At 41.3% G+C, this 19,184-nt stretch overlaps 2 protein-coding genes across 3 annotated transcripts in view; one reads left to right on the plus strand and one right to left on the minus strand.

The window, feature by feature from the left end:
• The first annotated feature begins 348 nt into the window (after positions 1-348).
• Positions 349-3,054, plus strand: LOC143112646 (uncharacterized). The gene is made up of 5 exons (XM_076274924.1): positions 349-508; positions 1,452-1,601; positions 1,772-1,873; positions 2,286-2,498; positions 2,800-3,054. The coding sequence occupies exons 1-5, from the start codon at positions 437-439 to the stop codon at positions 3,052-3,054; spliced, it is 792 nt and encodes a 263-aa protein (XP_076131039.1). The 5' UTR covers positions 349-436.
• Positions 3,055-3,827: 773 nt separating this feature from the next.
• Positions 3,828-19,184, minus strand: part of myo1ca (myosin Ic, paralog a) — a 52,519-nt gene continuing 37,162 nt past the window's right edge. For both annotated transcript variants that reach the window (XM_076274608.1, XM_076274607.1), the window contains exons 25-32: positions 14,547-14,630; positions 14,283-14,376; positions 14,031-14,086; positions 13,272-13,407; positions 12,704-12,774; positions 12,493-12,590; positions 5,507-5,606; positions 3,828-5,138 (exon numbers count right to left, since the gene is read on the minus strand). In XM_076274608.1, the coding sequence (XP_076130723.1) occupies positions 5,106-5,138; positions 5,507-5,606; positions 12,493-12,590; positions 12,704-12,774; positions 13,272-13,407; positions 14,031-14,086; positions 14,283-14,376; positions 14,547-14,630 (672 nt within the window). In that variant the 3' untranslated portion in view covers positions 3,828-5,105. The remainder of the gene's footprint in view (positions 5,139-5,506; positions 5,607-12,492; positions 12,591-12,703; positions 12,775-13,271; positions 13,408-14,030; positions 14,087-14,282; positions 14,377-14,546; positions 14,631-19,184) is intronic.

Below are 19,184 nucleotides of genomic sequence, written 5' to 3' on the forward strand. Positions count from 1 at the left end.
TGTGTCATGAGTTGACAAAGAAAGTTAGCAAATATTGCAACGTTTGAATTTCCACCAAGAAGTGTAGTGAGAGCGACTAACCTAGGCTATTATAGGCCTAATTTCTTTCGAGTTGCATCTTACTGGAGAATTCTTTACCATATGAGATATACAACTCAAATCACCCCTGCCCATCCCCCAATAAAGTAGTTTCAAAACAATACATAATTGGAATGTGATGTCAATATAAACACATTATTATTATTATTATTATTATTATTAAGGTATTATGGCAAAGTAGGTAAGTGGGCGTTTATTACCTCAGATTCTCACTTGTCTTCTTAATGTTGTGAAACATGGGAATTGTGTGCTTGGGGGAAGCCTCAAGAAAAAAACCTCAGTTTCTCGTGAGAGAAGAAACTGAAACATGAAGACCTAATAAATACTACAGTCAAGGATGAGCGTTCTATCATACACTTCGAACAGCAAGCTGACATCGTCCACAGTAGCATTTGGCCTAAAATTAAAGGTAAGATTTTGTGTGTGTGTGTGTGTGTGTGTGTGTGTGTGTGTTAAGTTAGTTTACCAACGGTTGCTTTCAGATGGTTTGCGTGACATAAGATTTGTTTTGGATAGCGTTTTGCCTGGTAGGCTATAATTGATTGCTGACTCGCAAAATAGCATTCATTTTCAGTCAGTTTTGGATGTAGGTCTAAATTAGAACAGTCAGAGTATAACACATGTTAGCCTATTCTCTCTCAAATAAAAATACAGAGCTGAAGATGAAGATGCGTTTGTAATGTCAGGTGGATTCCAGATGTGAAAACGACAACGGCTTTGAGGAGGCCAATCGGCTCCAGTTTATATGGTGTAGCCTGATCACAACCTGTAGTTTTAAACTGATCAGCACAACACCAAATTAAAAGTAGCCTAATCTTAGAGCAGGCTGAACATTTTAAAAGGTTTATTGATAATTTATTAGTACAATCATTATTATTAAGATTGTCATTATTAATCATTGTCAAGATTTCATTGCCAAGATTTCAAGAAGCTTTTCAAGAATTTAGGCCTACTCTTCCAAGAAAACACATCTAACAACTCAACACACCTATCATGCACCTACCATGCACTTCTTTTCTTCCCTTCCTCTCCTTATACCCTCTCTCCCTACACTTCATACTTAAACTGCACTCTCATCCTCTGGGAGTCTTGTGGTGTGGTCTATAGAAGTATTCCTTGTTACCTAAGGTCTTATGTACAATGTATCTTGAATGTTAATCCTGATTTTGCAAGCCTCTTTGGATAAAAGTGTGTTCTGAACATATACATGTAAATAAATATAAGATTTGCTAATGCAGCTATGCCTTTATTGAACAGTCTTTAAGAGCTTCCTTGGCCATTATTTTAATAGGGAAGTGATCTGGAATAGCAGATTTTATAATGCTCTCTCTCTTTCTCTCTCTCTCTCTCAGATGGCAATGTGGTGGAACACTGTTCTTGCTCTCCTGCTGTACCTGACACATGTTGACCCATCCTGTTCTGGAAGATCCCTGCCCTTCTCAAACTCTCTCCGCCTCACACATTCTACTCATTTCAGAGTTAAAATGCTGCTACAAAACTATGTAAGGGACCTTGTCCTCACACACACATACACACACACTTTGTCTTCCCAATATCACATCTAAACAAATTATTGGTTTTAAAGATTTAAAAAAAAAGGTTACATATTTTTTTTTTTCTAGTGCCTTGCATGATTAAATAGCCATTTTGTGTCTTTTTTGTTGTTTTTTAGAAAGAGCACATGATGGGCGATCATTTTAAGATAAACAAAGGTCGGGTGCTCGCATCACTTCCTGCTGTAAACTTCCACTACTCTACCTGGGTACTCATCAAGGTGTGTATGCATTTCAACATATATTTATATTTACATTTACATTTACCAGATGCTTTTACACAAAGAAATGAAAAATAACATTGAGGCTACAGTACACAGAAGACCTTAGGTAGGAATTGCTACTGCATCAGTCAATACTATTAGTAGAGTATGACTGCAGATGCTATAAATACTCGTCAAAGTGTGGTCGACGGAGAAAGCGGTAGGAGGTAGAAGAGGGAAGAGAGGGAAGTGCTTGTTAGGTGTGTTAGGTTGTTAGAAATGTTAGGAGAGAAGGTGTCCACGCAAGAGAGAGGTGAGAGAGCGAGAGAGGGATGCCCCTGCTCAGGTGGCAATGCATGCTTGTATTTGCCATTGATAATTTCATCCATGATTTGATTTTAACAGCCATTTGTTTTGTTCTGTGTGTCAGGATGCTGAGCGCCTGTGTTGGGACGCCAAGGGGCTCCGGACGTTCTTGGCTCACCTGGAGACCCAGAGGCTCCGTCTGGAGAGCGAGTTTCCCATGGAAAGGTCAGGCGTTCGCCATGGAGACAGAGTGGGCAAGATCGGCAGAGGCCTGTCCAAGTCCATTGATAACATCCAGGCAGACCTAGAGAACCTCCTGAACCATGTCAATGCCCAGGTACACATGTGGCTTCTATACCTGGAGATACTGGCTCAGCAGTGCGTCCATGCTTTAGTCTAAGTGACATATGTGATACACTCTTTAAACTAATGTGTTAGAAACAACACAAACTGTGTTGTCCCTATCTGGACATAGAGACAAGTTATGTTATTTTCAACACATTCGTTTTAAGAGTGTACTTTTCAGTGCTGCACCAAACTTGAGCTCCAAGATAGCCTCCAGTTCTTTACTTTTAAGTATGCAATGTTTGTTGTGAAGTTGATTGTAACAGGGTGTCTCTCACTGTTTGTCTTGACAGCTGCTATTGCTGAATGGCACCAATACAGGCCCCGGTTCCCCCTGTGGCTCCAGAACCCTCCATGATGGGGTGACCCACTCCGCAAGCTCCACTGCCACGGGCCGAAGGTCCCCTCGATCCACATGGGAACAGCGAGAGGAGGGGTACATGGTCCTCAGGGGCCTGAAACGGTTTCTGGTCAGGCTTACCCGAGACTTCACCTTTCTCAAAAACAAACAACAAAGACAGACAACAAAGCTGCAGAATGACAAGTGATTGAATGTTTTTTTTATACTTTTCTATTTATTATTGGATATATGTGTGCCACCTCAGGGATGGTGTTTTTTTTACAGAAATGGATGTGTGTTTTTTTAAAGTGTTATTATTATTATTACTGGATTATATTTATTTGGTTTGACATCAACCTTAGGCAGCTAAGTGCATTTACCTTTAGGGACATGCACAACTTTCACCTTGTATGAAACCGCAATTACCTCTTCATTTAGGAGACATAGAGAATGCAAGTCTGCATAGATGCCTCCTATGGCATGTAAGTAAATCCCTGTCCTAGTCTGTTTTACTGTTGATATCTACTAAAAGGTATTTCTATAGCTAAACTCACCAAACCTAGCAGGGTATTTCAAGTTACAGAAAGCAAAAGTAATGGGTGTAAATTCCATTCATGTGAGATACAAAACTTCTTCAATGCCAATGATTGCACAAAAAAGTATTGGTTAAACCCAAAAGAACATAGATGTTGAGAAGAGTGTTTCTGGATCTTGGTTTGTGCCCACATGTCCTTGACGGTATTTGGTATTTCCCTACGCTATGACCACCATGCAGCCAATTAGCATCTGGATGTGACTCCCAGCTGCTCAACATCCTCTTTCCCAGCAGATTCCTCCCCTGTACTTTCCATAACCTTCATCAGTATATATTTAAGTATTTATTATGATGTATTATTTAATCGCATTGTTGTTGTTTTAATATATATATATATATTGCAATGAGACTTTGAGAGAGATCAGTGAGAAATTATGCAAGCATACTGGTTTTTCAATCAATATTTATTTATTACTGTTTGTTTTTTTGGTTCTTCTGTTAAAAATAGTGTTACAGTATCATTTAGCTTTGTCATCTTGTTTACATTACAAAAAAAATGTGATTCATATGAAATGTGACCCACAGCTGTAAGTGACTCAATAAAGACTCATAAGGAAGCCTATGAAGTTGTCTTAACTTGTCTGGACTTTTAAATCCAAATGGGAAGTAATATGACAATGAGGTCACTGGAGTGAATATGCATCTACCAGAGAAAAGGTGTTATTCCATTTAAACATTCAAGATTCAGTAATACTTCATATTTCTAAAACATTTACAAGGTGTGAGGATTTGATGTGAAATGTTTCCAGGCATATAACAAATGATTAAGACCAAAACATCAGAGTGAGTTAACAGTTTTGGGAACATTGAAATAAATGGCATTCCGCTGGTGATTTCATAAATTATCATCCTTATCTGGGGTGCATTTCCCAAAACCATAGCTGGTAACTAAGTTAGCCACTTTGTTTGTTGCAATGCAATTTCCCATTGCCAACTAACTAAGTTGCTAACAGGTTAGCTAGCAACTATGGTTTTGGGAAATGCACCCCTGGTAAGTAAATTTGTTTGAAAATGAAATGAAAAGCATTGAAACAGAGAAACTTGTCATGTAATCAAAAATCCAAAAACTCTTATGATTCCATGGAGTGGACATAATGGGCTTTGTTTTGTGCTATGGCGTCATTGCAAGAGAGAATGTTAAATGGATCATCTAAAAATGGCTGTGCCATAACTCTTTTAAGAAATGGCATCATCATCAGTTGGTTGATTTTGAACCTTAACCAGAAAGAGTGATCGAACACCACCAAAACACATTTGAAAAAAAAAATAAGGTTGTGCTCTTTGAGTGAGTTGAGTGTGTCGATGCAATGGCAAATAAAATAAAGGTTACATTTTGTTAGATGGTCACACTCTTCATGAGTCTTTTGAAATCATACATTCAGTGGTTATGTCATTTTAGTGATTTTTATTGTTTTACTGATAATAAAGCAAAGCAAATGAGATTAGATGAGATTTTGTATTAAATTAAGAAGTGATGCTTAACTGAAGCCAAGTGCAGTTTATGGTTGTGTAAAATTTCACAATAAAAAAAAAATCAAACTAAAAATGTGGCTTTGTGCTTGTGATTGGCTAAAGCAGGTTATCTTCCTGTAAAATCGTTGGTCCACTATTACTGATCATCGCAAGCTGGCATTAGTTGATCTTCATCTTCCTCCTCCTCATCATCATCTTGGAGTTGGATTGAGGCGAGGAGCAGTCTAGAACACAGAACACACTATTCATTTAGAAAGCAACAACATTTTCATACAGAACAATATTACCCTGAAATATTTAAAAAATGTTATCTCTTGACAGCATCTCCTTCTGCTTAGTAATCACCACCTTGCAGAAGTCATCCATCTCTCCACACACTACACTTAGATGTGTACACAGAGTTAAAGTAAGATTATGTGGGCCTATACAGAGTAAAAATCAATGTGGGCAAAAAAAAAGCTGCTTTTACAATTACAAGACACTTTTTGCCAACGTTACTTATTAGCAATAACAATGTCTCATAACAGTAACAATAACAGTGTCAACACTTCTGCCTTTTTTTCAGTCTGCCAACGTCCATAGTTCAACTCACCACAGCCAGGTGTCCTCCTTTGGTCTTGACCACCCTGAGCTCCGCACCACACGTGAAGTCAATCACACCCTCCTTTCCTCGGGCCACAGCAAACTTAATACTGACGGGGATACAGAAGAGGAACATGTTGGAGAGAAGTGAACTGCAGAGCTGGTCAGGTGTATGTACAGTAGGAGACAGGCCCTGAATCTGCCATCGACTTGGAGGGTTTCTCCATGGCTCAGGCGGACCACAATGCGAGCTCCAGGGGAAAAAAAGGGAGTGGGCGTGTGCATGTTTATAAATAACAACTGCAACCCATCACAGGTGGTCATCAGAAACAGACTTTGTACCAAGGACATTGAACTCCTAGCAGTAAACCTTAGACCATACTACCTTCCCCGTAAGATAAACTAGATCTGTATTTTGCTGACACAGAGGAGGTGGGCAAAATCATACACAATCTGGTGGCAGAGACAGAGACGAAATCCCCCGACGCAGCAAAGTTTATCCTGGGAGACCTCAACCTCTGCAGTCTAACTGAACTGTTACCAACCTACCATCAGTATGTGTCATGTCCCAGTCGGGACGAGGCTTGCCTTGATTTGTGCTACTAATGCAGTGCCCGTTCAAACATGCTATTCCTGTAGCCCAATTACATGCCTGCAGGTAGGCCTGCTTTAAAAATAGGATGATAGGGGAAAACATAATTCCAGGTTAAGCATTCAATAATGAATACATGATAATATAATAATATATGAAATTTGCATCGGTGTGGCTCAAAAACAGTCTCTGGTGGCCTATAAGTGACATCACACTCTTGTCTGCCACTCGTTGCTTGTCGCTGGTTATGCTTTGCATGTGTGCCATTCTGAGACTTAGGGACTTCTGAGAATCAGGGACCATTATCGCTCGTTTCAATTTAGGACCTTGCAGTTGGAATTGTCGTTTGCTTATTCAAAGTCTAAAGACAGTCCAAAGTAGCCTGGGGCCTCATTTATAAAGCGTTCTTACGCACAGATTGGACGTGGAAAAGTGCTTATCTCCACGTCAGGTTCAAACTTGACGTAGGCTATGACCATTTCCTTGTGGTAATGCCGGGGTACTGCAAGTAATCTGAGGTCTAAGTGCGATCAAAATTCCAAGACCAACGATCTCATGTCTTTCTTTGCCATATGCATGATCAATATCAGAAGATTTTTAAAGACGTTTTTGGACACAGCTTAATGTTTCATGGTTTAGCATAAAACTGCTAATGAGAACTATAGCCCACGTATAGCTTACTTATTTCATAATATCTAAAAAAAAACACCAAGACCTACGATAGAATGATTAAAACATTCTTACAGGTGATCTAGTATATTTAGTGTTCTCATCAATCTAATATTGACCACAACATGTCCAATTGCCCTCGTTTAGGAGAGGAAACGTACATTTGTGCCAGGGATGTAGTGGTAAAATAAGAGGTGGGTGAACTATGAATTCTGCAATCTCTGTGAGGTGGACTGCGCCATGCGGTATCGGATTTTTAAAAAAGGCATTCAGAACATGTTTGATAATGGTGGAGGTTATTGTACAGTATTGGGAATATATGATAGTATTGGATAATACAGTTTTGAATGTTAAAAGTGAAGAAACTCTTTTGGGAGGTGGATAAACTCTAATAAGAGGTGGGTAGGCCTAAACTCTATTTCTGAAATTTCAGAGGTGGATAAACTGCGTTTACTCGCGTTTAGCCTCCACTGCATCCTAATTTGCGCTCATACCTATTCCCAGCTTCGTAACAGAAAGGTAATATTTGAAAGTAAGCTATACAATGTAGGCTATAGATATTTTATATCATATATAGCCTACACAACCAAGGGACGGAAGTTATCTTCTGAAAGCAGGGCATCTTCATATTTAGCGTCGGAGTTGTGTAAAGAGGTGCAGAGCGCGCACCTGTTTGCTTTTTTTGACTGGCAGCGCCCAAGATCAGATGACAGTGCGTGAGTTGAATAATGTAGGCTAAATTATAAAGGTAGGCCTAAAGCAAACAATAAAGGACAATGTTTAAGCCATTGGACATTATTGAAAGAAAACGATAGCAAAGATATGCAGAATGAATGAATAATGACCGGCGAACTAGGCTACTTTTTCAGCAAAAACATAGCTTATCCTAAAAGAAACATTAAGCCTACATGACATATCAAGCTTAATTTAGTCCTCTGTTTTGTAGACTAAATCAGCATATTACCCTGGGTCATATTGGAAACGTACAGTAGCCTACTCTACCATAACGTACAGGATTATGCTGTAGGCCTAGAGGTCTTTCCTCCATAAGGTAGGCCTTTTTTTTCTACAAAGTAGGCCTAAACATAGGGTACTAAATGTTGATTGACATTACTGCAAGCAAAAAGAATGAAAGCGAGCAGAGGACAATGGACATGGATGCATACGATCTCTTTCCAGAAAGCTTTGCTGGAAAAACATAATTAGTTAAGCTATTCGAACTGACGCATATAGGCTAGTTAACATCAGATGGGATAGGCTAGGCCTATACAATGTTTTCAATATATATTTTTACATAGGCTACAGCTTTTAGGCCATTGATTTTATTAAAACATATGCTAATGATATTGATGAGGGGGTGTTTACAAGGCGGAGACCTAAAACCATCTGGTTGCGCACAAGTTGACGTTCATTTGTGATTTATAATGGGCACATCTGGAAGGGTGGCGTACGCACGTTTTTTTGTGCGTACGTTCGTTTTCTCTGAATCACACGTACGATCATTTCAGAAATGATCTAAGATCAATTGAAGGATGGTTTCTATGCAACACTTTTATAAATGAGGCCCCTGGGCTATTCGAAGTGTCCGTTTATTGCACATCATTTTTTACGTCATTTTGAACTGCATACAGTACCTGTGTGTGTTGGCGTGTTGTTGCAAAATCCGCGGAGTCATTTTATGCAAGCAAAATACAGGGGGTCTTTATTATTGAGGTCAGACATTAACACATCTTGCACTCGCTTAACTTTTTACCCGTGCAACCTACACTGATCCAGTTCTGCCAAAGCCTTGCTTCTATCCTCACTGGTAGCTTACAGTACAGTGCTGTGTGAGAGGGGGAGTGGCTAGCAGCGAAAGCCAATGTGTGCTTCTTTTACCGATATATTTAACAATATCTTTTGCATTTCTTATTCAAACAACGTCAAATTTGGCACTGAAATCAGTCTGACAAACGGTCAGCGAGATATGCGTGCCACAGACATTAGGACACACAGACACACACAGACGCTTCTTGACATTAGGACACACAGACGCTTCTTGCTTTATAGATAGATGGTAACATAGAAAAAGCATACTATGCCAAAGTCCTGCGTGTGTTTTGTCTACACACTCTATACTAATGAGTGCCGAGCTAGCACATCCACACTCACTTTATTCAAATATGCAGATGATACTGCCATTGTGGAGTATTTGAAACCTGATGGCTCAGCACTAACCAGGAAGAGGTGAGTAACTTCACCAAATGGTGTAAAGCAGGCTTGGAATTTCACCATTCTGGGGGCAAGGCCACTTGGCCTTCAGTTGGGCATATTTGGTGGGGGGCACAAAGGCCACATGTCAGGGGTTCAAGGCCAAAGTTAACTATACAGTAGTAGGCTATAAAAATGATCAAAGTTGTATTTAGCCTATTCACTGCAGTAGACCTGCATCACTGTATGAAACATTACAAAAACATGAAAAATGACAACATAGACCTGTAAATCATCTGATCATCTAATATTTACAGATATCTAGGCTATATATAACATTTATTTTATATTTGGCCTGTTATGAAATCATGTATTGAACAATTTAAGCACAGCTCAGCTTTAAGAAACTCAAATAGCCTAGATGCATGCTTAGCATTTTGTGATCATTAAGGCCAGGCTCGGACTGGAAATCTGTACAACCGGGCAAATGCCCAGTAGGCCGGTGACCTCCTGGAATTTTTTTTTATTTTATTTTTTTAAGTTATTTAGACTAGGCCTATTTGCGGCCCGTCATGTAGGCATAGGCCTAGCCTATAAATGCAGTTGCATCCATTTGTGGAAGTCTCTCCACGACTCCACCGAGTGTTAAATGCACAATCAATCGCGATTCGCGAGTCGATGCAGGTAAAAAGTAGGCCATCAACTGGTAGGTTAGTAACGAAGGTAGCCTAATGTGATGACAGCACACAAACTTGGGTAAAAACATTTAGTAGGCTATACACTTGTGGTGATAGCCTACAGTTAATGTGAATCGCGGACTATAACCAAAGTAAAGGAGATTTGCACCAAATTAAGGCTGTGGTTGTGTTTCTACAACATGTTGGCACAAAACGTCATTTCTGTCAACTATGACGATGTCCATGTTCAGTAGCCTATATTTTTTTAGTCAAGCAGTGACGTGGTTTAATGCATGGGGCAACATGACGTGAGACAGACAGAATATGAGACTGTCTTGCCTATCCCTGAATCCTGTCCTTCTCAAGTCACTTTAAAATGGTGTGATTAGCAACCAGAATTTAAAAAAAATCCCGGAGAGACCCCCGGACCCCCGTGTTATTGTGATTATAGGCTATAGATCTAAAATCTAAATGTTTAATGTTTGGGTTCAGTTTATGAAGTGTTGCTACAGCATAATAGGCCTACTGGGTGTTTGTTATTTATCAGGGGTTTTTTTTTTTTTTTTTTGGGGGGGGGGGTCGTTGGTCCAGTGGTGGGCCGGTCCAGGAGAAAATTGCCAGGGCCGAATTTTGTTCCCAGTCCGACCCTGATAAAGGCTACTTTCACAAACTCTTAGTCAGCTGTCCTCTGATTTACCAATATCTAGGCGATTTATTTTGTATTTGGCCCGTTATGAAATCATGTGGAACCATTTAAACACATTGTAAAACTTAAAGCCCAAATTTGGAGACATCCATGTATGTCGAACTTTACTGCAAATTCAAAACTGGATTACTCTGGAACGGCTAACTGTACAGGGGACTGCTTTACACCTTTGTGTTCGGTAAGGTCTCCTGTTTATTCTGATATATGGTTTGTCTTGTGTTAAAAGAAGGGTTCGTAAAGTATTCCACCGAGATGAATGGGTAGGGAGATCATGGGACGCAACCTTCAGTAGAATGTATGATTAAATTTAATTATATAATTTACTTTTCTCGCGAACCGTTCAACACAGCAATTATCGGCTAACATCGTTTAAAAGCTAAGAATGATGTGATACTTGTGATGTCTGTGTGATGAATAGGCTACTTCGCGAGTAGTTCAACTGAGAATGGGTGAATTTGGACGCACTTTCTTTCTTGCGCTGTCACTTTCTCCACTGCGTAAAAGACTAAATTAATTTTATTTAGCACAGGTTAAATAAAAATCGCTATTAGTAGGACGCAAAGCAGAATATTGAAAGAAGGGGGCACCAAGGCCACCGTGGCCTGTAAACCTCTGATTTTCAAAGGGGCCTCACGGCCAACGCAAGGGGCTACGACGGCCATGGCCGTCGTGGCCGCCGTGAAATTCCTACCCTGGTGTAAAGACAACTTCCTGGCTGTTAATGCAAATAAAAAAAAATAAAAAAATGGTCATTGATTTTAGATGTCATAAAAGTGAGATCCGTAACAGCATTGTTAATGACACACCAATTGGGAGGGTTTATAGCTACAAATACCTAGGCATTGAAATTGATGACCAACTCCTATTTGATATATGTATTACGTCTAAGGTAAAAGAGATTACAACAGCGTATGTTCTTTTTACGTAAGCTACTTTCAGGTGGACTTTATTATTTTAGAATTGTTTTACAAAACAGTCCTTCAGAGCGTATTGTCCTTTAGCTTAGTCTGCATATTTGGGAACATGCGCAAACAAGACCAAGATAAATTGTGGCATTTGGTAAAGACAGCGAGGAAAATGATTGGATGTAGTCAGACGTCAGTCACTCAGCTATGGTCAGATCTTATTGTGAGTAAAGCTGAGCAGATACTTAGGGATCCTACCCACCCCTTAAATAGGAGGCAACAGTAGACTGCTGCAAAGGTCAATTAAAACCAAAAGGTTTAGCGTGTAATTTGTCCCCTATGCTATTAGACTTTTTAATGAAAGACAGGTCAAGGTAATAAATTGTATTGCCCCCTCTTGCAATACTGTGTTTTTCTTTTATTGTTTTGAATTAATTTGGAATGTTATCTTGGGCCTATGTGTGTCAGGCCTGCTATTGATTGATTGAAGTGTAAGTGTGGGAAGGCTGTGACTTGTGTTACCTAACTATTTAAGGTATTGTGTGTGTGTGTGTGTGTGTGGGGGGGGGGGGTTACCTACTTATCTGTCTATGCCTGTGTGTCTTAAATGTGCTGCACTTTGACCAAACAAATTTCCCAAGTCTGTGATAATAAAGTATACTTTGACTTTGAAAAGAGAGTGAGAGAGTAAAGGAAAACAAAAAGATGAAGTGAAACAACAGGAGCGAGAAAGAAAGAGAGAGAGAGACTGATAAAATGAGAGAGTGACTTCAAATGAATGTGAGAAGAGAGACAGAAAAAAAAGACAGCACAAGAGTGAAGAAGATAGAGAGAGTAAAGATGGAGGGACATGGTATATACAGAGGGAAAGACAGGAAGAATGAGAGAGAAATTTGAGGCATTGAGAAAGGGGAAAAAAAAGATAACATAAGTATTGAAAGCCATGCGACAGTGATGGACGGGTAGAAAGTTAGAGGAAATGAGTGAAAGAGGAGATGAGGGGCCCGTACTGATTAGCACTATAGGACAGTCTAGCCTGCTGATCAAAACTAGTGTTGTGTTTCAGTTTCAGGTTCAAGCACCAGGGCTCCATGCTTACTGTCTATACCTCCCTCCTGAAATATTCATAGCTACTCTGCGTTACCCATCAGCAAACACAACAGATGCGTGCTGTGCTGTACACTCCTACACACACGCACCTCTGCCACATACACACACACACACATACACACACACACAAAGAAGCAGGTAATTCACCTATCCTCGCTGACGTTGACGTTATGGATCTTGTCAGCGATGATGGCGATTTTGGTGACCGCCTCGATCACATGGTCACACTGCACCACCAGGTCTCCCTGCGGACAACATACAGGTCAGAGGTCAGTGTGTCGTGGCACGCCGCTGCTTCCTGTGTTGACGTAACGAACGTGTGTAGGGACGGATGGGATAGAGAACGTTTTAGTCTTACCTTCTGTTTGGTGTTTGTGGTGGGCACATGGAGAACAAAGAAGCCGTCTGACAGAGAACTCACAGAGATACCTGATCACAAAGACAGAGAGAGAGAGAGAACAAGAGAGACAAGGGGGAGAGAAAGAGATGGAAGGAATGAGAAAGAGATACAAAAAGAGAGAAAGAAAGAATTAAGCAGAGGGGCAATTCCATGGAAAACTGTCACGTCCATAACGCCAACACAATGCCATCGTATGGTCTGATGTGAATGATGATTACTTGAAATTCGAGCATCCACTTTTCTTGGTTGTAGAACTTACATGAAAAACTTTTCACGTAATCATTCGCATCATACAAATACCATGGCATTTAGTTGGCATTATGGACATGACCGTTTTGCGTGGAAATGCCCAGAGAAAGAATGACTTCTTTTTCGATTGTGATCTCTGCAACTTCTTAGTAGCAATGACGGCCAGTGCTTCCCCCATGCTGAGTCGGGATGAGATCAGGGTCAGGCTCATGTGTGATCTGGAATTTGAAACATCACTTGAACATGTCGTGACCACGCTACAGTGTGGGCTCCTCACCGAGCAGTGTGCTGTAGTCGATCCGCTGCTTCACCTTGGCCTCCTGCACCACGACCACGGCAGAGCCGGTCAGGAGGAGCTGCCGTGTGCGCGGCCGGAAACCACGCCGGTCATACTTAGTGATGGGCACGCCATACTGGGGGAAGGAAAGGGAACAGAGATGCAGAGAGAGAGAGAGAGAGGGAGAGAGAAGAGAGAGAGAGACACAGAGAGAAGGAGAGAAGAGAGAGGGGGGGGATACGCACAGAGAGAGAGAGAGACAGATGTTACAGCAAAATATTGTGTGACATCTTTCTGCGATATACTGCCGCCAAATAACAAGTATTTTTAGAAACACTAATGAAATATGCATTTTAAAAAAGGAACCTGTTTCTTTCTTATGTGGTACATTTTTGCAGATGCGAAATGCAGTGATTTGCACAGATATCATGATATATTGTATCAATCTTTTTCAATGTATGCAAAGTATTGCACAATTGCTGAATCGTGATGTTATCATTATTGTGGGCATAGAATTGTGACCATATCGATTTGTGAGTCACTTTGAGCCCTACTCCTGAATGGAGACAGGGACGTGGAAAGAGGGAGAACTGGGGGAAGATACAATAATGTAAGAACCATGAACAGACCAACTGGAAAAAAAAGAAACAGGCAGAAAGGATCCCCAACAAAGTACAGAATTATAATGCCAGGTGTAGAGGTCAAAGGTCAGGGAGTGAAGGAGTGTGGTGAGGGGCAGAAGGTCCAGTAAACACACACCTTCATCTTGTCATTGCCGAGGGTCTGGATTACCTTCAGGTTGATCTGCTCTGTCTCTGTACACATGAGAGAGACACTGTTCAAGAGGGCGCTTAGGAGAGCCTGTGGGAGTTGTTGTGTCTGTGTGTGTGTACATGTCTTTCAAATTGAGGATTAGTGTTGCTTTCTGATGTATTGGGATTATTACTGGTGTTTATGCCTTCTATACGTGTGTGTGTGTGTGTGCATGTGTACAGACAGTAAGTATCTTACCCAGTCTAGTGCCCACAAACAGCTTTGGCACACTCTGGGGGTAACAGTCTTTCTGGTTCTGAAATATCTGACTGGCTATAACCTTCTGCTCCATCTAGAAAAAACAAGGAGAGACAGGAGCAAAAAAATACTTCATAATAAGTTGTTGTGTTCAGAGTCAAACTCAGTCCTTTGAACATGTGGATATTTGTGTGTATGTGTGTGTGTGTGTGTGTGTGTGTGTGCGTGTGTGCTTGTGTGTGTGTGTGTGTGTGTGTGTCATACCTGATTTTTCCATTCCGGCTGTACTCTCCTGCAGTAGGCCCGCACCATGTTGCGGATGCAGAGTCTGTGCAGGTGTTCTGAAGCCTGGTGAGGAGGACGACGAAGGGAGAGGAAGAAGGTCCAAGGTCATCAACACAGCCACAACTAGTCCTCCACACGCCCCAAGGTCATCAACACAGCCACAACTAGTCCTCCACACGCCCCAACGTCATCAACACAGCCACAACTAGTCCTCCACACGCCCCAAGGTCATCAACACAGCCACAACTAGTCCTCCACACGCCCCAAGGTCAAACTAGTCCTCCACACGCCCCAATGTCATCAACACAGCCACAACTAGTCCTCCACACGCCCCAAGGTCATCAACACAGCCACAACTAGTCCTCCACACGCCCCAAGGTCATCAACACAGCCACAACTAGTCCTCCACACGCCCCAAGGTCATTAACACAGCCACAACTAGTCCTCCACACGCCCCAAGATCATCAACACAGCCACAACTAGTCCTCCACACGCCCCAAGGTCATCAACACAGCCACAACTAGTCCTCCACACGCCCCAAGGTCATCAACACAGCCACAACTAGTCCTCCACACGCCCCAAGGTCATAAACACAGCCACAACTAGTCCTCCACACGCCTCAAAGTCATGACATCCAAAATGACATATTGACGTCAGCTCCACTGGAAAGGCCTCAGTTAAGATTCCTTGTTTGGTGGAATGATTGTATTTTCCAGACTATAAGTCGCTCCTGAGTATAAGTCGCATCAGTCAAAAAATGCATCATGAACAGGAAAAAAACATATATAAGTCGCACCGGACTATAAGTCGCATTTATTTAGAAAAGTATTTCACAAAATCCAATGTTGCCAAGGAGTAAAGGTAATTGCAAAGCAAAAGATTCACTGAAAGAAAATGCCATGTGGTACACCAAAATGTATTTAAAATGCGGAGAATATAATGCAATCAAGCATTTTGGCCGATGTGGAGTCACAAGCTGGCAGCAGATTAAATGCTCACGAGAGAGAAAAAGATGCAGTTTTAGACGTGACTGAAGCAAGCCAGGCGATAGGCCTATAGGCCCGACGGTAATTGTAAAGCAATTTACAAAAGATTCACTCAACAAAAATGCTGATGTGGTACATGAAGATTTAGCTAAAAATGTGGTGAATGCAATGCAATCAAGCAAGTTGGACGATGTGGAGATACAAGCCGGCAGCAGATTAAATGCTTGAGAGAGAAAAATATGCGGTTTTAAAAGGACGTGCAGACCGAAGCTGCAGCAAGCAGGTGATATTTAGAAATTTATTTCACAAAATCCAAGACTAAGAACAGGCGGACTATGTAACTGGACACATTGAGGCCAAAATATTGAGAATTCTACAGGGAATGTTGAAGATGAAGGACTGAATAGTGGCAAGAGGCAAGCCGAAGGCTGCTGACAAGGGCCCGACGCTATTGTAAAGCAATTTACAAAAGATTCACTGAACAAAATGTAAATGTAGCTAAAAATGTGGAGAATGCAATGCAATCAAGCATGTTGGACGATATTTTGGCACAAGCTGGCAACAGAACAAATGCTCGCTGGCCACCTCCGAGGGAGCGAGAGAAAAAAAGATGCGCATTTAAAACCAGGGCCTAAATTTCAGCGTGGGATTGCGGGTATTGCGCATGCATTATTAATAAGTATTGAGCATAGCCTACTAATAAAAGTCCCGCAACTCTAGCCATCATTAGTACGAGAAATTCCCACACATTTTACAGCGCTGTCTGACGTTAATCTAATAATGGAGCGGCCTGAATGCGGGACTGTTGACTGGACGGACCAACTCTGACTTCAATTGAACCCCATGCAGAGACACACACACACTCGCGCGCAGGACCACTTTGGGGTGCCTCTCTCTGTCTCTCTCTCTCTCAGCAGGATTTAATATAAGTCAGTTTATATAAATTAACATTTAAAAACATGTTTTTTTCATAAATAAGTCACAGGACCAGCCAAACTACATGTATGAAAAAAAAGTGTGACTTATAGTCCGGAAAATACGGTACCTCTTTGTTCTAGCGATAGGTTTGAGATCTTCAAAAAGCATCGATGACTCATTTGTTTACCTTGTATCTAACTAATTAATTCTCCTTACAGAGTTGGGGTTTGCATATGTGTACCTACTGGCTATTGTCACTACTCTGTTAAATTCTATTACTAATATTGGGATCTGTTTTATTCAGGTTATATGACTTAATGTAATATTTACTTTACTGATGTCACTAAGTTGATTTGGACTGACAAAAACATCTGCTAAGAGCTATAAACATAAACTATAATCATAAGAAGCATTTGATCAAACAGACATAATTGATCAGCTGGAGCTATAAATAGTGCTCCTTGGCCGCCGTGCGGGATTTCCCTTCTCCTCCAGACAGCTTTGGGATTTTTTGCTTTGCTTTTTATACATCACACTACATTCATTCAGACTTTTTTTTCCCTTACTACACATATCGTGACATTCTCTCTTGTTGGACACTAATATTGACCTTAATTAATAAATCATTTCTTGCTTAAACATTATCCTCGGATGGCCTCCCTCCATGTTGCCGAGCCATAAGAGCCTAGTCCGGTAACACTCCCCATACTGGGATTTAAAACAGCAGCCAGCTCCAGAGTGACTCTGGCCCGACTCTAAAGCAGCTCTGGCCCGGCTTCACGCGGCTGGATCTGTCAGAGAATTAGTGGCTATTTGTATACGCTTGCTCTCGGTGCCCCCTGGGAGAGGGAACACATGTACCTGGCATGTACCGCAAACCTGTCGAACTAATTGAGCTGAATGGACACACAATACCGATCTCTGGAAGCTGATCGAGCGCTCGAGGCTTGGATTTTACGCTGCCGCGTTTAACTATACATGATGCGGCTCAAGGGTGTCCAAGGGTGTCCATCTTCTTCCTGGTCTTCAACCTTCCTGAAGAGTCTCGCTGCAAACCTGATGTGATGAGTCCCAATCAGTTAATCAGATGTACTCCTCTAGTCCCAGAGGCGTCCATGCCAGGTCCCTGACAGTAATCCTAACATCCTAACCCCTGACAGTTACTACCCTAGTCTCTGTAATTTGAAGGTATCTGATGCTTAATGAGCTGGGAGGGTAGCCTTGTACCAATGGGCTCTAACAATTCTTTCAAAATCAGCGCCACACCTCTCTTCCGTCAGTCACCGTCTTTGGGACTGAGGAGTTAGTAATGGGAATATCCCTTATTTTCCAGTGGAACTGACGACACCTTCCTTGGCTTCTTTGGGATGCCCCCATGGACAAGACCGGGCTCAAACGCTAACTGGGAATTTACACCAGAGCCATTTTTTTAAGCTATTTTCAATCGCCCGTGACATCAGTCTATTTTTAGCAATAGATTTCCATTAGAATCAATGTGTGAATTTGCGTATTACCGCCATTAAAAGTAGAGGGAAACATATTTGAGAGCGTATGCGAAGTGCACACAGAAAAACACATGGATAAACATATTGATGTGTCATGTTAAAGACAGAGGAAGTGTAAATTGATTAATTTACGTTTCACTCTTACTTATTTCTTGCTTGCGGTGTAAATTCCCTAGTAAGCGTGACAGAGAGGACCTGAAACCTACCAGAGCAACTGCTTCTGTAACAGTAGCCAGCTGGTACGATAGTTGTGCAGTATGTACGTTAAGTAAACCTCCCTGCCGGCACTGTTAGAGTTGTAGTAAGAGTTGCTAGCACCTGTATGGATTTAATCTCCTTTGCCAGCATGCCCACCTATTCAGAGGTGCTGGAAGTAGCAGGCCTTGGCAGGGGCAGGGCTGGTTAAATAGAGTCATTACGCAACTGCAGACAACATTAGAACTGAATGAGACAGAAACCCCAAGAACAGAACTCATACATTGTTGGGAAAGGCCTGAAACCTGTCACAACAACTGTCCCAAATGTAGTGGTAAAGCGTTACACATAGATAGTTGGTGATGAGTTCCTGAGAGGCCTCAATAAATATCTCAGCCTTCAACCTGAGCTAATATACACCTCTGTTCTAGTTCTCATTTGTATTTAAAGGGACTTTATTAGCATAATTATTATCAGAAAAGGAAAAGGAAATAATTGTGGAGGAAAACAACATTGGCAAGCAACAACTTCAGTAACAAGTCTGAAGTCCACTCTGGTCAAGTCGGAAGTTGAAGGGAATATTTTGTATTCATATTTTATGTGAATGGTTTAATGATTCAAGTCTTTATGACTTGAAGACTGTATAGTTCTTATGGTCATTTGTGATTGTGTACCCATGTGTACCCTGTGTGTGTGTCTTTGGTCTGTATGCAGTGTATCCATTGTTTATGCCTTTTGCCCATCACCAAGGTGTGAATGTTTGTAGAACAGCATGTGTCCAAGCCTCTGAAGGACTTCCCAGGAAAGGGGGTAGTTTTAATTAAAAGATAATAGAAGCTGACCAGACCTGATGAAGGCCTAATCCTCATCCTCCCTTTCTATTGCATATTCAAACTGGGTTGGACCTAGAGGTCACTCCTTCTTTGTGTGTAACTTTAAATATGGTCTCTGTTAGTCAGAGAAGTTAGAAGAGAATATTGAGAATCTGGTGAAACCCATGATGGGGTGACACA

The sequence above is a fragment of the Alosa pseudoharengus genome, unplaced genomic scaffold (genome assembly GCF_046254945.1).
Source record: "Alosa pseudoharengus isolate Yale_2024_CS ecotype anadromous, Long Island Sound unplaced genomic scaffold, YU_APseudo_1.1 YU_APseudo_1.1_scf_8, whole genome shotgun sequence".
Classification (NCBI taxonomy): Eukaryota; Metazoa; Chordata; class Actinopteri; order Clupeiformes; family Clupeidae; genus Alosa; species Alosa pseudoharengus.